We start from the raw sequence: 20,154 nt of genomic DNA on the forward strand, positions 1-20,154 counted from the left end.
GTTTTGCTTCATAATTACTATTTGGTTATGTCACAAATCTAAAGGCTAGCAATCTTAAATGACCTCCACTGATCTTAGCTGGGCGTGGTCATGAATCTTCAGCCAGCTGGTGAGCCAACCGGAGTTAATAGAGCCTCTCTTCTCATAGTTTCTCATCATTCTGGGGGTTACCTGGGTTGTCTCATGGTAGTCGCAGAATTCTCCAAAGCAGTGTGAATTCAACACCAACATGCAAGCACTTCCCAAATCTCTGTTTCTGTCACACTTGCTGTTGTCCCATTGGTAAAGGCAAGTCAGCCGATCAAGCTGATTATGAGTGAGGCAGGATACTGCCCAAGAATGGGGGCACAAGGAAGCATGAACAAATGGGGCGGTTACCACAAGCTACGTGCCACCCTTCCTCACCTGAACTGTATGCACTTCTAGAGATCTCCTCCTGCTCCTCAGACTCTTACTCTATGGTTGTCACAATCCTTGTGAAAATTACATTGCTTTCTTAGACAAATAAAAGAAGCAAGTAAATATATGAAAAAGTGCTCCACATCACTGGTCATTTGAGAGATGCAGATTAAAACAACACTGAGATTTCACCTCACCCCACAAAGAATGGCTGCTATCAAGAAATCAACCAATAACAAATGTTGGCGGGGTTGTGGAGAGAAAGGAACCCTTCTCCATTGTTGGTGGGAGTGCAGACTGGTGCAACCACTATGGAAATCCATATGGAGATACCTCAAAGAGCTTGGACTGGAGGTTCCGTTTGACCCAGCCATCCCTCTGCTGGGTATCTTTCCAAAAGAACTAAAAGAATCGTATCACAGTGATGTATGCACACCCGTGTTTATAGCGGCACAGTTTGTAATAGCTACAACTTGGAAACAGCCCACCTGCCCATCAGTTGGAAACTGGATAAAGAAGATGTGTTTTTTTTCTATAAAATGGAATACTACTCAGCCATAAAGAATGAGAAAGTAGATTCATTCATAGGTAAATGGGTACATTTTGAGGATATATTCCTAAGTGAAATAAATAAGTCACACATATGCAAATACCAAATAATTTCTCTGGTGTGAAAGACTAAAATAGTACTCAAGATCCTAATGGGACAATTAGCAACGTGAAATAGGAAGAAAAGGACCAAAGGTGTAGGGACAGTGAGGATAGGGAAAAGGGGAACAAGCGAAAAGGAAAAAAATATGAGAAAATGTAAAAATGGAATTAAAGTGTTTGAAGGTGGGGAGGTAGAGGAGGGGTGAAGGGAGGGCAGGGACAAGGGGAAAAAATGAGAACCAAGACCTGGCATGTAAAGGTACAAGATCCCAGTAATGAATGCAACTGTACTGTCTACCTAGAATGTACCAATAAATTCAATTTAAAAGAAAATTACATTGCTCTAGGTCAGTGATGGCGAACCTTTTAGAGCTCTGAATGATAACAAACAGCCTGCTGTGGCACAAGTGCCACAGGTTCGCCATCCCTGCCCAGGGTCCATATATTCTCATGCTGTGTAAATTACTTCAGAATTCATCATTACAAAGCAGACTTTTATGTTTCTAAGTTTTTACTAGACATTGTCATTGAGATGTCCCACTAGGACTTCAAATTTGACCTTCCTAAAATTATATAAGTGTATTGTCTCCCTTTCTGTTTCAAATCCCTCCATTTCCATAAAAATAACTTACGAAATGCATATTTCTCTTAATCCTTCATTTGATCCCAAATCACATATTTTCATTCTATTCTTTCTCTTTTCCTTCCTCTAATTCGTAGTTTTGCCTCTACTCTCTGCCAGGTAAAAACATTCTACAATCCACTCAACTTTAGTTTCAGTGTTTTAGCCCTCAAAATAGTGATAACAAAACTGTACATACAGAGAATTAAATTCATTTTGCATGCTTAGCACATGGAAGGTACTAAAAAATTTAATTTCCTTTCCCCTTAAGCCTTCTTGATTCTTCATTGATGAGATTGATCACCTAAATATCCTTTTGGAACACTGACACAAATAGAAATTAGGCCCTGACAGCCTCCTGCCAAAGTTTACTTTTTCTTAGCTTTAGCTTCCACATCTATAAATGATCGTAATAAAAGCATCTACATCATTGGGTTGTTGAAGACATAAGAGACTACAAAATAAGTGCTTTGTATCTTAGATAACATATTGGTAAGCCTTCAATAAATGTCAACTATTGCCATCTATTACTGTACTAAAATAAAAACAATATCATAGGAAAAACAAATTATGTATTTTATGAAGGTTAAAAGGATCCTGTGAGCTGAAACTTTAAAGAAAGATATGACTTCTCTCAAACTAAGACTGATCTCTCCTATGTATTTGTTTCCTCATTCATGCATTCAACATTTATTTTTTCAAGTATGCACTGTATGACAGACAGCTTGTAGCTATTCTTATGACATTAATTGGCATCTGTCCATACTGAGGAAAACAAACCCCTGACACCCAGAAGTCGGCCCCACACTTACACCTCAGCTTTGGCGTTCCCTGGAGCATAAACAGCTAAGAGAAAAATGACATTAGACAAGGCCTTCTGAGACCATGATGGATCGAGACAAAAGCAAAACTACATCACTCGGTGATCCTGTCTGTGCATCCACAAACGCAGCCACTGTCCAACCATAAAAATGACCAAACAACAGTCTATGCGAGCTGACCAGACTGCTGATTCTTCACCGATGCCTGCTTCAGTCCCCAGCTGAACAACTTCTTCCCTCCTTCTCAACAGAGAAAACCCAGTTATTCACCCAATTACACATTTGTCTCTGATAGTCCCCAATCCAGAGCAAAGCCCTATTTCCTTTAAGTCTCCCAAAATCAAACCTTCAAATTTACCATTTGTTTCCAACATTCTCTGAGGTAATCCACTCTTAAAGAGTATAGGTTCTGCTTCCCTGTGAGCGTAATATTCCAACAAAGACATACTCCTGGTAGTCTTTTGCTGAAATTCATTGGTATCACATTCTTTGCTTTTTAGTCTTGGCTCCTGAGCTTGTAAAATTCTCTGGAGAAGAAGTATTGTCATTAATTTGCTGTCACCCATGATCAAAATGCCAAGACTTTATCGAGTACCCACAGTTTGTTGACTGGATACATAAAACCCTTAGAAACTGTTTTCTTCAAGATCAGAAATGATGAAAAGATTTTGGAGAAAATGTCCTGAATGCTGCTTCTCAGTATTACCATGGGCTTTCTCCAAAAAGGACTCTTGGGCACTGGCTTCATAGACAGCACACTGCCAGCTTTTGCACCATGGTATCTTGGGATGGGATAATTAGTTAATATTTTGAAGTGGCAAAAAGATATGTGGGGGATCAAAATAGAATTTTCTTCATCTTAAATCCACACAATAATATTTGTATTTCAGAGAAAACATATGGAATTTGTCTATCACCTAATCAAGCTGCCAATGCAGAATACAATATTTGTATTTATATCCCTAAAAATATATTTGATATAGGTTCCAAATCCCTTTAAATTGCATACATAGTATATATTTCAAAAATTCCTAGTAATTGCATTTCTTAAATTGCACTTTCATTTTACCCTTAGACAAGCACAGAAATCAAGAAAAATCTCTCATTGATAAATTTGGTCAATGTAAAGGCAATAAAAAAAAACATGCTGTATGAATGTTTAAAAGACAAAAGTAAGACATTAAAGACTGACATTAACAAATTAGCAAATTAACTGGATTTTTAAAATAGAAAAACATTAACTAGAAAAATATCTGATTAGAAAAGAAAAACTACAACATGACACAAAGATTTCATACAAGGGAGAGCCTAGTATAGCACCTGAATTTCGCCAAATAAGCAGTAAGGGAGTTAATAGAAACACATGGTCTATATTTGCATCTATGCATTTTAGCAAAATTTTCTGTTATATTAATCTTCATAAACTAATACTAAAGTTGCAGGCTTTGGAAAAATAGTTGTAAGGAGCCCTTGCAATACCATTAAAGCTGCTCTTAGTCTCCATAACCACCTCCTCTAGAGAAAGACGCTCTTCAGTTTCAGTGCTGAGAAGTGCTGAGACCTCCAGAAAAAAATGGAAGTCCGAGAAATTAGCAGTTAATTGGGAAGAAAATTAGCAAAGAGAAGATACAGTTATTCCATTTGGTAATGTTTTAGAATGTAATACTGAAAATATATTAATATTCTGTAAAGAATCAAACTTTCAGCATATGTAAGCTAGAAATATTTCACATACATGATAATTTGAAATTACAAGTGTGGCCCTACAACATTAATTTTGTAAATTGAGTTTTCATTTGTTTTTCATTGAACAGCCCTGGTGAGCAATTCCTCTACTTTGAATATAGCCATGGTATGGTTTAGTATGTGCATATGTGATTTTTTATATGCCATTTCCCAGAGATTTATGATCTGTTCCTGGCTTGATATTTATTCTACATTATAAACAATTTTTTAATCAGTTTGTAACCCCTATTTTCTCCCCAGGAATGGATTATAGTAACTGGTTTCTGGGAGCCTGGAAATTATACTATTATGACTATCCAAAAATTAAGATAGGAACAATTCATTGAGAGAATGAATAACAGCTTATGCTTTTAATGCCAGCTTTTCCTAGCAGGTTAAAAAGCAACTCAGAAAATCAGAGAAGAACAGTTAAAGAAAAGAGGTGGCTCTGTCAGCTGTTCTTTAAAAGACCTGAGATTTATAGCAATCGTTGATTTAATTATTCATATACCCAACCAGTGCTTACTATACATAAGCATAACACTGAGGTCTGGGGCAAAGGAGGGCTCTGTCCTCCCTCAGCACATCCAGAGCGTATGGTCCTGCAGAAAATAAATGAGCAAGAATGACAAAGGATGCTGAAGGCTCTAAGCAAAAGTTGAGCGGAAAAGAACAAAAAGGGAGATACCTGAAGGGTCAGCTAAAACTGGTCAGGAAAGGAAGAGGAAGGAGAGAGTTGCAGGCAGACGATAGCCCATCTGAGACCAAGCCTGCAGCGGAGGTCCGTGTGGAGTCATCCAAAGCTAAGAGGCTCAGGGTCAAAGACCTGCTAGGAAAAGAACACTGCTAGCTTAGATCAGATTTGGAAGTGGGAAAAGTATAATCCATTAAGAGAGGTAAGGAGAAGCCACTAGCTGGATAATGAGCATTTAATAATAATTCATTAAACCCTTACTGAGTGTCAGGTTCTTGCACAGCACCCTTTCTGCAGTCTCATTTATATCACATAATGATCCTATGAGACGGGTGTCATTATTATTCCTATTTTACAGATAAAAAGCTGAAGTAAAGAGGTTGATAATTTGCTCAAGATCGCAGTTAACTCATGACAAACCCAAATTCTAAAAGCCAGATCCTCTGAGTCCATATTGTGTCTTAAATATATCAGAGCACAGGTCTAAAAGAGCAACTGGAACTATATTTCAACTAAAGCTCTATGCATATCACTTATGTTTGGACATCATTAAGATATCCAACTTGAAGAACCCAAAAACTGCTCAAATTTTTGTTGACTATATAGATTCTCATTATAGTACTGGTGGGTGGAAAATATAAAGGGTTTTTTTTTTTCTTTGAGCTGATAGTTATCTGAGGCAAAGCATTGTTTGTTTTTCCTCTCTTAGAAGCTACAAGTGAAAGTACATGATGCATAGTAATTGCTAAAAAATTTATCCCTCCTAGATAGGTTGGACAATGCAAAGATGAGATGTTTAACTTTTGCTTGTATTAAAAGAACATAAAATGTGTCAAGAGATTTATTTCACTTAACATTTTGGTCTCAAGGTGCATCCATCTTCCTATAAATGATTCAGATTTATCTTTCTTCATGGCAGAGTTGTACTCATTGTGTGTAATTATCACTCTTTATTCATCTGTGGATGGATATAAAGGCAAGCTTAAATGTCACATAAGAAACCCAATGTATATATAAAAAGCAAAATAAAAGATAGATATTAGAAAATAGGGAGCTATGTCTTTCTCAAAAGGGAAGGGGATCAAAAAAAAAGAAGGACAGGGAGGGGAGGGAAGGAGATGAAAGAAGAAATTGGGATGTGTTATGTACATGTACCAAGTCCCTACCAGAAATGTAAACATTATTATGTAACATGCAAACATGTACTATATTTTTTAATATATGAACAGAAATAGCCAAAGCACTTAATGATTTCAATTGAACAAAAACAAACCAATTTTAATAGAAACTGTTCCAAAGGTAAATTGAGTCCAGGCAGAGTTTAGGTTCTTTAAGTTCTAACCTTTGAATTTAAGCTCTAAGAGCAAGGTTCAATAGTTTATGATTTATTTCATTCACATATAATTTTGTCCATTGTTAGTAATCTGTTGAAAACCAAACAGAACAACATCAATACTTTTCCTAAAAAAAGAGTAGTTCTAAATGAACTATTATAGTTGAAAACTTTCAAGTATTATCAATTTTATTTCCTCCTAAAAGGATGACTTGCAACTCCTTTTACTAATTCCACACTATGTCATTTCATTGCCTTTCAGAGGTATTTTGAGATGCATCTAATCAGGTTTTACTACCATTAATTATTTAAAGCTGCGATTAATTAAACTTTAACTGTGACTTTGGTGTACTTTCCAATCAGTTCCTCTTTTCCTCACTTCTATGACTAACACTTTTCTTTCTTCCTTCTTCTCTCTTGTGGCTTAAACAAGATGCATTTTCTCACAGTTCTGGAGACTTTGCCTTTTTTCTTATACAATTTATTTTAAGGGAATAGTTATCATTCTCCTTAAAGATGGTGACAATCTATATAAAATTTTATAACAAATTGAGATAAGCAGAGTTTTATTGACATACACCTAATGTGATATTTATATGAAAATTCATATAATAGACCTAGGATAAGAATTTTTCACACATTATTTCAGCAGCATATTTGTCATAATGTTATTTTAATCAGTGTAAATAGTTTGTAATAACAAATGGTTCAAAGGATGAGATGGAAATACTTCATAATTCTATAGGTAATTCAGTCATTTAATCATAGACATTCCTAATTAATCTCAGGCCATCTAAATATGCTTTTGGCTGATTTAAATTATTTGTCTTAAAACTCTTAGCTTAAATTTATGCAAAATATTTGATTTGATAGACACCCACATGTATAATTAAAATGTATTTTACATCCACACATTTATATGTACTTCCTTTTACTTAATTCTAAAACTATATTATGCTTTATCCTAGGGGAGAAATGAAATTGCACTGTTTCATTGCAACATATGGATATTAGTACTCCTTGAAAATAAACAGAAAGGAAAAGAATAATCTAAAGAACAATAAATTAAACAACTGCCCAGGGATGACTTTCTAGTGACTTAACAAAGTGGAGAAAACCTATTACGTCAGATTGGATCATGAATATTCGACTGCTATTTTCTTTTTATTTTTGAGTAACTTTAATTTAAAACCACATTATTTCTCTTTGATTAATTTAAGATTTAAAAGTTAGCTTCACAAAGCAACTGAGAAAGAAATCAACATCTAGCTTTAAAATGACTAGGAAATCAGTGTTCAACTTGTATTTGGTAATTAGTAAAATCTGCAGTATTCAGATCATCAAACAATGCAGCACCACTCTGCTCTAAATGGCAGTGTGAGAATCTTCCTAAGGACGTGTCTCTTCATTTCACCGTGCTACTTTCCTCAAGCCAGTCAATGGCAATGACTGTCATCTTTGAGACTGGGGAAGAAAGAAACTTCACAACCTATATAGTTTCATCTTTAAGTGCAGAGATCTTAACAAATCACAGTTATACACACAATAGGGCAAGACTAATTCCTCTGACTTCGCTGAGTCATTCACCCAGCATTATGCCAGTCTGGTGTAAAAGACTCACATAAGAACATACACAAGAATATGACACACAGATATAGAGCTCAATAAAACAATAAAATGCAGAGATTATTCTGGTGATAAGAATTTTTTCCTGCAGTGTTGTAGATGAAAATAATAGGCAGGTGCTCCACCACTGAGCTGTACTGCCAGCACTGATTTTTGTTTAATAAAACTTTAATTGATGCCTTTGAAAAGCTTCTGAAGTCAGAATTGCAGCAATGTATTTCATCATTGTTATCATAACTTAGGAGTCTTTCACACGCAAACAGAGTCAAACTGGTTACCCTGAGACCCTTGGCCTGTGTGGTCAAGAGGATGGACCCATCCGTAATCATAGACTGCTGGCTTGTGTGGCTGTATTCACACCCTTTGCACTGAGCCCATCTCCAGGAGGCTGAACTGATGTCCTCTCTGACCCTAGTTCAATGTGACATAAAAGCATACAGGTAACGCCTAAGGCTCTCCTAGATGATTAGATAATCAATTTTTTAAACTAGATAGCAAATAAATAATGCTTCATGTAAATTATATTCTTGCTGATCACATTGCTTTTCATTAATATGCCACAGTATTTGAAGTTTTTATAAGAAAAACAATGGAATTTAAAGCCATTTTTCTTATCTCCAAGATTTATATGTAATTTCCGTACCTTCACTTTCTGGATGAGCTTTCACTATATCTTCTCAAACTCTGAATAATATATTTAAAGAGAATTCTAAATAATAAGACACCAAGATTAGAGTTTTTAAGAGATTTTATGTTGACAATGTTAAAGGAAAACATTCATCTACAAAAAGATCTAGGAATAATTTCAGCTAAAGGATAAGGTAAATAGAATGATTCTTTATAGAGACAAAATACTCTTAAGAATTGGATTATTATATCCCTTAATGTAAAATATTCAGAAAAGTTAAATAATTTCTAAGGGGAATAAGAACCATAAGTAAATTGGTTTAACAATAGTGTAGCTCTTTATCCAACTTCTGTACTTCTAACTGTTAAAGTAAACCAGCCATTAGCTGTTAACGGATCCATCCTGGTACTGATATCTCCATGTGACCAATAGTCCTGACATGTCAGATTCACTGGATTAAGACACCCTCCTGAACAGATTAGTGAAGATTCCTCTGAGTGTATCTAGTGTGCCTTGGAGAGCGCAGAGGTCCCTGGTCCCTGCACTGTTCCCTTGCTCTGCCTTCTGACTCCATGAAGTAAGCTTCTTCACTTCACCAACCCCTTCTATCATGAGGTTTCTGCTCAGGAACCAGCCAACCATCAGGGGCTGAACTCTGGAAAGCCGGCCAGTTAAACTTCTCCTGCACTATGTTGTGAATGCTCCCTATATATTGTGTTGTGGTGATGAGAAAGCTGATGAGCACACTCCAGAAGGACTTGCACTGTCCTCACTAAGTCAAGAATAAAGACACAAACAGATAAACATCTATATACACTACATTAAGTAGTCTGAATCTAAATTAAATGACTCAGCTTTCATTGGTTTCCCTTTACTCATCTCATATGTGTGAATTACACAATAATCTTGCCTTAATTCTACTTATGGAGCTCAGTAAACCAATGTAGCATACATAAGCTTGAAAAAATTAGCTACAGAAAAGATATTAAAAGGAGCTTTGGCAAAAATCCTTGGGTAGTAAAGCACTGTGTGGGCCTTTGGACACCCTCACTCTAATGACTGCTAAGTTAAAAATCACTTCTCTTTGAAATGGAGTGGAATTCTAGAGGCCACAGCTATTTACACTAAGCGCATTAAAGGAGTTCAGCCATATGGTGGCAAGAATGATCAGAAGTTACCCAGGTTCCCAGGTGGAGAAGCCTCCATTTGCTCATGGTTGGAAGTGAGAAGCTTGTTCTGGCAGCAGGCAGAGTGACCACATTTTCTGTCATCGTGGTTTTATTCCAGTGGGAGTGGAGACCCAGTCCAAGCTCACTGCAGAGATCTGGGAAGGTAGTGACCATGAAAAACCTCCCGCGAACCACTTTTACAATGAAAATTCAGGAGGTACATGCAGAGGAGACAGTAATTATTGGTTACAGATGCCCCCAAGAATTGAAAAACAGCCAGAATAATTTAACTGGTTTAGTTGTGTTTGTAGGCAAAGATGAGCTAAGTTAGTAAAGATCCTGTGTTCAAATCTTTTACTCAAGACAGGATCAGCTTTGGACCACTTTTCATGTTCAGTCCACTAAGCTTCTTCAGCATTTACAAATCTGTCAGAGATTAATGTAGCTGAACCATTACTTATGAAACATAAGTACTTTTGTTTCTGAATAATCGGGAAGTCCAGAGATCTAGGCAAGCCCAGAGACCTCACAGAGGAGAAAATGGAGTTCCTAAACAATTAAATGAAGTGAATATATTTAAAACTAGTAGAATATGAATTCAAGGCACTAAATATTAACATTATAGTATTTATTCCAGTCATATATGTGTTACTTTCAACAAAAATATCTTCAAGGTCATATGTTAGAAGTCATGTGGTAATAAAAACATACAAACACATGTAAGCATTCAGTTAATAAGGAAAGATATTTTCCTGTAGAGTATCACAAAAATAAATGTTCACACCAGTGGTTTCAAATGAGAGCTCACTAATTCTATCCAACAAAAGTCTAAATTTCAATTTATTTCTAGTACAGCATAAAATAAGGCACATGGTATTGGAAAGATCTCAGAAAATCCAAACCGTCCTTCACATTTGGACATGTGAGTTTGGAGGCCAGCAAGAATGTCCTGTGGCTGTACCTTACCATCTTATTCCCTGGGAAACTAAGGGATGTTGCAGCTGACATGAAAAGAAAATATACTCACATAAGAACATGAGCAAATCCCCAGTGATTGTTCCACTAAGAAATCATTCCATAAATGAGTCCATTTCCTGAGAGACCTTCCCAGTCTTAAGTCTCCCTGGAACCTAAGCACAAGACGGGGGCCAATGAATCTTCTCCACTTGCTTCCCAGTCCACCAGACCACAGATCCACTGTGAAGACTACACCTGACCTAGTTTATATTCGATGATCACTCTCCATCCACCATACTGCCCTTATGCCTGGCACTAGGATGATGGTTGGATGCATAGATGAAGGGAAACATAGTTTTCTTCCTTTGTTCCACTACAATTCATAGGATTAATTTCAGGTCTGGGATAAAGCAGCTCTCTTCTATTTTTCTTCTTTTTTGTCTTGTTCTTTTCAGGATAAATATTTTCCACTCTTATGTAGAAATTTTGTGATTATCCCTCAGAAGCAGTGCAAATGACCAATAAGTACACATAAAAATGTTCAACATCTCTGGCCCTTAGCAAAATGCATATTAAAACAACACTGTTATTCCATCTTACCCCAGAAAAAATGGCCATCATCAAAAAGCCAAATACTAACAAGTGCTGGTGAAGCTGTGGGAAAAAGGAACGCTTCTATGCTGTTCATGAGAACATAAACTAGTACAACCACTATGGAAATCACTATGGAGAGTCCTCAGAAAACTGAAACTAGAAATTCTACTTGACCCAGCTGTTCCCCTTCTAGGTATCTCTCCACAGAGTTAAAGACATCCCATTACCATGATAGGTACATTGCCATGTTTATAACAATACAAATCAGAACAGTTAACAGAAGAGGCCTCTATGTCCATCAACTAATGGCTGGATAAGAAGAGTGCAGCATTTCAACGCAATGGAGCACCATTCTGCTATAAAGAATAATAAACAAGGGCTGGGGATTTAGCTCAGGGGTTCTGATGCCTATCTCACAAGCACAAGGGCCTAAGTTCTATCCCTGGTACCAAAATAATAAGAAGAAGAAGAAGTCATTTGTAGGAAAATGGATGCATTTTGAGAGCACGATGTTAAGTGGAATAAATCAAACAATCCTAAATGTTGCATGGCTTGTCTTATATGAGAAACCCAAAATACAAATAAAGAGCAAAATAAAAGATAGCAAGGGGAACATAGACCTTTTGCACAAGGGAAGGGGACCACGAGATGGAGGGAGTGGTAGGGAGGGAGGGAAGGGAAGAGGATAGAAGAAGTAAGATGTGTTACATACTTATACCAACTCCCACAGGCAAAGTAATAAGTACATCCTACAAACGTACTAATAACAGGAAAAACATCCATACCTGGCCAGTTTGTAATCATACTAAGCAAAAGTTATCATAAATTGGGTAGCATAGTTTAGGGTTTGGGAATTCAGTGAAAAATGTCTCTGTCACAATTTCATTAGAAAAATTAGTATAGCCCAGATGTCATCGCCTACGTTGGTTAGCCTATTGGTGCCAGCCAGAATGAAAGGGATTAAGATTCGCATCAGGGCTAGAGCAGACGCATCTCTCTGAAATGCCTCAAAGTTAAAACAAAAGTCAAAACAGAACAACACCAAGAAAGAACTGTACTTTAGATCTGAAAGTATGGTTTAGGAAAGTGTTACGATTCAGCCGCAAGTGAAATGTGGTTCTTTTCTAAAAGTGAGGCGTGCGTCATTTTACAGCGAAGGAAGCGGGAAGAATATTAGACCCACTATAGGCCTGGACTGATGGAAATGCGCCTTTGGCCTGCGGATGCTCTCCCTCTAATCGAGTCATTTCAGCAGCAGCTTTCCTCTGACTTCTCAGGAGAAGTAGGAAAGGTACGTTTCAATTAGTAGGTTCGTACCAGTGCTTCCACGTAATTTCTAAGCACCTGGCAATTAAGAGTCCTAGGTAGGAAGGAAAATGCCTTAACCACCCCCAGGAGAGTTAATGAATGGAGTGTGGTGCACACTACTCACGGCTCTGCCTGCAGGCTCCTGTCCTCAGCCACGTAGTTGTAAGGGATGTAGCCCTGCAGCGGCTGGCCAGAGCTGTCTTCCCTTTTCTCCAAGTGTCTGGCCCACCACCAGCCCTCATGGGAAGTGTCCAGGACTTGAAGTTTGTCTCCTGCGCGGAAGCTCAGGTCCTCTGCCGTCCGAGCTTGGTAATCAAACAGAGCGACGAAGTACTGGCCAGGGCTTGTCTCCAGCTTCTGCTTCGGAGACGGTGGAGGTTCGGGGGCACAGCGGGCCCCTGGGTTCTCGATCACCACCGAGCTGTCGGTGTCCTGGGACAGACAGGGGAGGTAGGGCTGCAAGTATGCGCGGAGCCTCAAACAGACGTTGCCCATGGTGGCCTGGCCAGTATCAGGGGATAAGTCTTCCTCTCCACTCAATCGCCGCAGGTCCCCTTGCTCTTCCCACACCAGGCAACTCAGAATTCAGGCCCTGTTCACCGTACTCCAGAGAGTTCGCATGTCCTGTCGCCCTGGCCACAGCAAGCTCTGCCTGCACGCACCCTCCGCCTTGCTATCCTCGGCCGCAGCTGCCCCAGAGCAGAAGTCAGTGGGCACTGGGCAGCTGCTAGGCCGGAAGGTACCTCTCTTCCTGCTTGGGAATCAGTCCCGCAACAACAAAAAATGTTACAGGGGGACGTTCGGCTAGATAAGAAAACAGCTGCTCTGCCCTGTGTCCCAAGAAAATGCCAGTGAAAGAAAGACACTAACCCAGGTAAAGCTTCCTGCCTGGCCTGTACCAACAGCTCTCTCTCCACTTCCCGGCCACCCCACTACGCTTTCCTTTTCGCTAATGAGTAACCAACCTGCAGAGGCTGCTGTCTTCAACATGCTGAGCTCTGTTCTGATTGTAATAATTTCTCTTTACTTCCTGGTTTCTTTTTGTCTGTGACCTAACTGGGATTCCAGGCTTCACCCCTCCTTCTCCCACACCAGGATAGACCAGCCCCCTTACCAGGAACCAAACTCTTAAAGCAGCCGTCAAAATCCGTTTTTCTTTCCTTTCACTGGAGAAACAGGCTAGCCCAATTAACTTTTGGTCTTGCTGTGCTCCCAACACAAAATTTCAGAGAACTTTCTTTTTTTCTCCCGTAATTATGTGGGATTGTTTTGCCACTGCAAAGAAAATAAAAACAGGTAAACTGGACTGAGAATTTGTTACCAGACACAGGGCAACTGGGAAAGAACTACTGAGCCCTACCTTTTTTTTTTCCCCTCCCAGTCACCAGGAATAGATTTTTAAGAGCCTCACAGCATATTAACAGTCTGGAAAAGTAAGAGAACAGCTGGATAAAACACTGAGCACCCTAAACACTGGTTTTCCCCAGAGAGACATTTAATTCCCCATTCTTCAAGTACTATTTCTGAAATATATCACACACACACACACACACACACACACACACACTAGGTGACCAATGGAGCGCAAAAACCAGTGGAAGGGCTCTCTGAGAGCTTCTTTGGGAATTCTTCCTGTTAAACTCTGACCTCTAGGGCTACACTCTTTCTTCCTAAGGAGGTAGTGATGCTGGCCCAGGTCAGGCCCGGCTGCTAGGAGGCCACCAGTGGGTTTGCTCTACTCACCCTAGTTAAGGGAATCTGTCTCACAATTATGCTCCTGGGATCTCAAGAGCAACTCGGCTACAAGTCTGGATGGGTCAATAAGCTGTTGTTTATGCTGGGAGAGAACACTGCAAAGCTTCTTATGATGTCTTTTGTTTTTGTGTTAAGACCTTTCTTTTTACAACCTGTGTCTTAGGGCTTGAGGCTACAGCTCAATGGTATAGCACATGTTTAGCAATCTTGAGGCCGGGAGTAAAAACACTAGCATCCTTCTCCCCATTTTTTTTCTCTCTGCAGAACAATCTTTCTGTGTTGTCAGAGCCTTCAAACTAGCTAATCTACCCCTTAGGTGATTTTAAAACTCTGTTCTTTGTCAAATTGCAAAGCATTTTTAGTAGTTAGAATGATCAAACTCAAGAAAAAGAAAGAAGGAAAATCAGAGAACCATGGCCTTAGCCCAAACTGCTATTACCTTGTTCTAAAACCAAGCACCCATGGATAGGTCTTGTGCCATGCTCCCAAGGGTCTCCAGTTGTCCTGCTTTGGAGTACAAGCAACAGTTTTCAGGGGTAGAAAAACTAAAAGCTGAGCCAGATCTTTGTCCTTGGTGTTTGGGATCTTTAATGACCTAAATAAAGGGGAGGTAGAAATACGCATTTTGGATAATAGAGACAAATGTAATTCTACAATAATGACAAACCATAAGAACATTTTGTTCCAAAATCTAATTAATTTTAGAAGGGTAGGATTCTAACAGTGCTACCAAAGAGAGGCACAGATGCTGAAGTCTTTCCTGAGACATCTACATGATCTCGAAATGAAAGAAGCTTTGGAAGCAACCGGAGATTATTCAGACCCGATTCATAATCGAGCTTGCAAGTTCAACAATTTGAAGGTTCTGAACATGTTCTGAACACAACATGCCTTCACTGTGGATACAACAAAGCCTTCTGGAAAAAGGCAGAGCGTCCAATCTATCTAGCACAGTCACTGAGCAAGTAAATGAAATTGAAAAGGCGTCCAATCCTCCAAAGATGGTAGGCGTGCATCATCCTGAGCTGCAGGGTGGGAAAGGGTTTCCTTGTGTAGATAGTGTGAGAAGTCTCCAGTCACCCATGCTTGAAGCCTGCAGTGATCCTTTACTCGTTTTGTGATTTCTTTCAGCTAATCAATCACTGCAGTCTGCTCAGTCTTCCTTTGCATTTATTCTACAAACTTTTAAAAATAGATTGCATCTCAATGACAGTGAGGCATTAGCAGAAAATAGGATCTCTTCCTCAGATTATCCCACAAGCCACCTACCTGACCTCCCTTCCCAGCTTCCTCCTATCTCCAATCATTCTTGTGTTCCAAGATGAGTGGCGCTCCTAAGATCTTAAAAAGCAGTTTTCCTTGTAGCACTGATGACTGAGGCACTATACAAAAGCACTAGTAAGAGTAGCTCAGTTTTGGAGAGCTTTCTATATGCCAGACATTGTGCTAACATGTTACAAATGATACATCAATGGATTCTTATAAAAACACCTATGAATATGATAGTATATTTATCTTTTCTCACAAAGGCTGAGAGATTGGGAAATGTTGCCTAAGGTCAAATGGCCACAAAGAACACCTCAGCCTCTCTGGAGCTTGAGACTGTAAATCCTCAGTTTTACCACTCTCAAATAATCTGTCATTCTTCTATGTAAAACCCTGCAGTTAACCTCAAAGTGGTTTGGAACAAAGCCTGAACTCTTAGCATGGCACACAGGCCCTGCCAACTGCAGCAACTTCACATCTGTCACTACAGCACATGACCTGTGACACAGGTCCCAGACAACCAGCAGCCCCTGAGTTTGGTACTTTGTTCCTCTTACTCACCTCGGTGTCCTGCTATCCTGCTTTCTTAGGTTCAAGAATCACCCTCTCCAAAACTGAGAAATAAGGTTTCATGCATTCCTCAAAATCTAGCACCTGCTTCCATTTGGTCACTTGTTGATTCCTTTTTGGTTCCCTTGTTATCTTTCCTAGGAGAATAGAACTCTTTGTTTTTTTTCAGCTTTAATTGAGTTTACTGGTACATTTTAGGTACACAGTACAGTTACATTCATTGTTGGGATCTTGTACCTCTACATGACAGGTCTTGCTTCTCATTTTTTCCCCTTGTCGCTGCCCTCCCTTCACCCCCTCCTCCCCTCCCTGTCTACAACCATTTTATTTCCATCTTTTCATTATCTTACATTTTTTTATTTTCCCTTTTTACCCTTCCCCTACCCATCCCACCTTCCCTACACCTTTAGCTCCTTTCTTCCCATTTCTCAATGTCAATAATCATATTAGGATCTTCTGTATTATTGCAGATTATTCACACCAGAGAAACTATTCGGTATTTACACATGTGTGCCTTATTTATTTCACTTAGGAGTATATCTTCAATATGTATCCATTTTCCTATGAATGAATCTATTTTCTCATTCTTTATGGCTGAGTAATATTCCATTTTATAGAAAAACCACATCTTCTTTATCCAATTTCCAATGGATGGGCAAATAGGCTGTTTCCAAGATTTAGCTATTACAAACTGTGCCGCTATAAACATGGGTGCACATACTTCTCTGTGATATGATTCTTTTAGTTCTCTTGGAAAGATACCCAACAGAGGGATGGCTGGGTCAAATGGAACCTCCAGTCCAAGCTCTTTGAGGTATCTCCATATTGATTTCCATAGTGGTTGCACTAGTCTGCACTCCCACCAACAATGGAGGAGGGTTCCTTTCTCCCCACAACCCCGCCAACATTTGTTATTGTGTGATTTCTTGATAGCAGCCATTCTTTGTGGGGTGAGGTGGAATCTCAGTGTTGTTTTCATCTGCATCTCTCGAATGACCAGTGATGTGGAACATTTTTTCATATATTTTCTTGCTGCTTTTACTTCTTTGTCTGAGAAATGTCTGTTCATTTCAGATGCCCATTTTTGAATCGGGTCTTTATATTTGGGGGGGCTGATTGTTTTGAGTTCTTTATATATTCTTGATAATAGTCTTTTGTCTGAGGAACAGCTGGTAAAAATTTTTTCCCACATTGTAGATTGTCTCTTAGTTCTGCTGATGGTTTCTCTTGAAGTACAGAAGCTTTTTAATAAGATGAGATCCCAGTTGTTGATTCTATCTGCTAGTTCCTGTGCTACTGAGGATTTGTTCATAAAGTCTTTTCCTATGCCAATGTCTTCTAGAGTTCTGCCTAACTTACCTTCCAGCAAGTTTAATGTTTCTGTTTTAATATTTAGATCTTTAATCCATTTGGATTTTAATTTAGTGCATGGTGAAAGATAAGGGTCTAGTTTTAATCTGTGGCAGGTTGAAATCCAGTTTTTCCAACACCATTCATTAAAGAGGCTCTCTTTCCTCCACTGAGGATGGTCAGCTCCTTTGTCAAAGATGAGGTAGCTGAGTACATCTGGGTTTGTTTTTGTGTCTTCCAGTCTGTTCCACTGATCCTCAGAACTCTTTTTCTGTGACTCTTTGTATGATTTCCAGTGTGTGAAGAATAGATACTCAGTGACTGTTGAATTAGCTGATTAATTAAGAGACAGAGACCAAGACGGAGAGGGAGAAGGGAGAGAGGGGGAAGGGAAAGGGGTAGGAGGAAAGGCGTAAAAAAGGAAACAATATTTGGGGTAAGACTAATACTTGGAAACATTTACCATGGGCAGTGAGAGTTCTATAACATGAAAAATACCTGGAGCACAGAGGAGACAGTGACTACTGCTTTTCAGCCACTTCTTTTCCTCTCTTATGGTTCCCTGAATGTTAAGTTCCTTTGCCAGCCACCTAAAAAATACTTTTCCTGCTGGAAATTTGCCTCTTGTTCTTATAGCAACTTGCCACCACATTAAATCTTAAGTCACTCTCCTGCACACTAACCTTCAACAGATCCTCATTGCATGGGAGATATGGCTTGGAAGTCAACGCTAAGAATTTGTACTTTGTCCAGACTTCATCAGATGTGCTCTTTCAACAGCCTCCTGCATTATGACTCACATTAGCTCTCCTGCTTAGCCAAATTGGTTTAGTGGTTCTCTCAGTGAGACCCTTCTGTTCCCGCATCCAATCCGCTCTCTTTCAACGTTCTTCTGCTTAGTGTTCCTTCACTTTCCTGCAGAAGCCTGCTTACCCGTCAAGATCTAAATAAAAATCCCACACTTCTTATAGGCCTTTCTCCATGCATTTCTTCCAAAAATAATTTCTCTCTGGAATTTTTTCTGGTTCAGCATCACTCACTCCCAATACATACAATGTGAAATGAATTTAGCCATCCTCCTACATCTGGTTTTCTAAACACTACTACACAAAACCCACTACCATGTAGTTTTATCCCAGGATGAATCAATGATCCCCAGCTTCTGCTCAGCCTGCAGAGCTGCTGGACATTCTTCTATGTGCCAGTTGGGGCACTGCAGTTTTCTGCGACTTCTCGTGACACTAGTCAGTCATCCACCACCCTTCTCAAGATCTCTGTGATACAATCTTATCACAGGAGTTCACTGAAATTCCAAATCTATGTGATGTTAACTAATGCCATGTTCTTTTCTTGCATCCAGAAAAATTTTATATACAGGTGCAAATATCTGCACTTTTTTTTCCTCCGAGGACAAAACTTTTGTTTAGCCAATGTCCATGTTTTTCTTCCTTATTTATAGATTGTTCACCCTGTTCAAAGCTGGGAGTGGCCAGTGAAAAATAAGTAGAAGCCTTTGGGTTGAGTTTCAAGAGAGTGCCTTAAGAGACACAGACCCGGCTGGGAGAGCTACTCTTTTTGTCTTCCTTCTTCTCTCTTTCCTCCTGCCTGGAACTCAGTGGAGATGGTTGGACATCAAGCTGATATCTTGGACCATAAAGTGACCTTAAAATTGGAAAGAGCTGGCTGGGGGTGTGCAAGGGCTTCAGTTCAGTCCCTATCACTGCAAAAGAAAGATGAGAGAAAGAGCAGGGTGGGCGGGGGAGAAAAGAGAAAGAAAAGAAAAAGAAAACCTATGTCACTAAGGCTCAAGGACACCTACCTTCAAAGTCCGTTGTAATCTATATAAAGTACATTTACTTTGATTATTTATTTCATCTTAACTGATCTGTTTTCAAAGACAGAAAGATGGTTAAATCTCCTGCCTGTGTTCTAGTTTATCCCATTGTAGTTCTGATTTGATCAATTAGATTTTTTTCTTTCATACTGAGATCGAACTCATGACTGCGCTTTCAAGGCAGGAGCAATGCCACTGAGTTTAAATCCCAAATTAGGTATTTTCTTGTCTTTCTTTGTAAGTGCCTTTCTCAAATGCCTATAGTCAATTGTCAAGAAAGAAAAAATGAAATAAAAAGAAGGAAAACAAGAAGAGAAAAAATAAAAAATATCGAATTCTTTATTTACTGTAGCTACTGTCTTTCTCATTCTGTTAGTCACATTTCTCAGAGAAATACTGAACATTTCTTTTCCCCATTCTCTATGATTTCTGTTCATGGACTGGAATCTGGCTTTGTCTCATGACACAGTACAGTCATCCACCCAATGTCAACACCTAGCCACTTGTGAACTCAAGTCACTCCTGTACAGCCTCTTTCTGTTTGGCTACTTTTCACCATCTGCCAAAGATTGGTATTCTAAATCTTCCATAAACCTGTCTCCTTTGTTTTCTCCTTTACCTGATTCTCCTTCTCAATATCTTGCAAATTGCCTTTCACCACCTGGGAACCCTTCCTAGAACTCTTGTTTGGGTCGTTCTTCTAACACAGTACTGAGTGGCTATGCCATTTGTATTGACCACCTTTAGGGCTGACAGCTCCAAAAACTACATCTCCAGATGAACTGATCTGAGACCTCACCCCATAGTCATGGCCTCCTAAACATAATCTTAATCTCTAAATTAGCGATTGTC

At 39.1% G+C, this 20,154-nt stretch overlaps 1 protein-coding gene across 1 annotated transcript in view; it reads right to left on the reverse strand.

Annotated features, from left to right (window-relative positions):
• The window catches only part of Frk (fyn related Src family tyrosine kinase), a 113,425-nt gene extending 99,884 nt beyond the window's left edge, over window positions 1-13,541 (reverse strand). Inside the window, exon 1 of the mRNA XM_010614049.1 lies at window positions 12,652-13,541. Within this exon, the coding sequence (XP_010612351.1) occupies window positions 12,652-13,022 (371 nt within the window). The 5' untranslated portion in view covers window positions 13,023-13,541. The remainder of the gene's footprint in view (window positions 1-12,651) is intronic.
• Between the last annotated feature and the right edge of the window lie 6,613 nt (window positions 13,542-20,154).

The sequence above is a fragment of the Fukomys damarensis genome, unplaced genomic scaffold (genome assembly GCF_012274545.1).
Source record: "Fukomys damarensis isolate Sample0158 unplaced genomic scaffold, DMR_v1.0_HiC HiC_scaffold_14, whole genome shotgun sequence".
In the NCBI taxonomy this organism is placed as follows: Eukaryota; Metazoa; Chordata; class Mammalia; order Rodentia; family Bathyergidae; genus Fukomys; species Fukomys damarensis.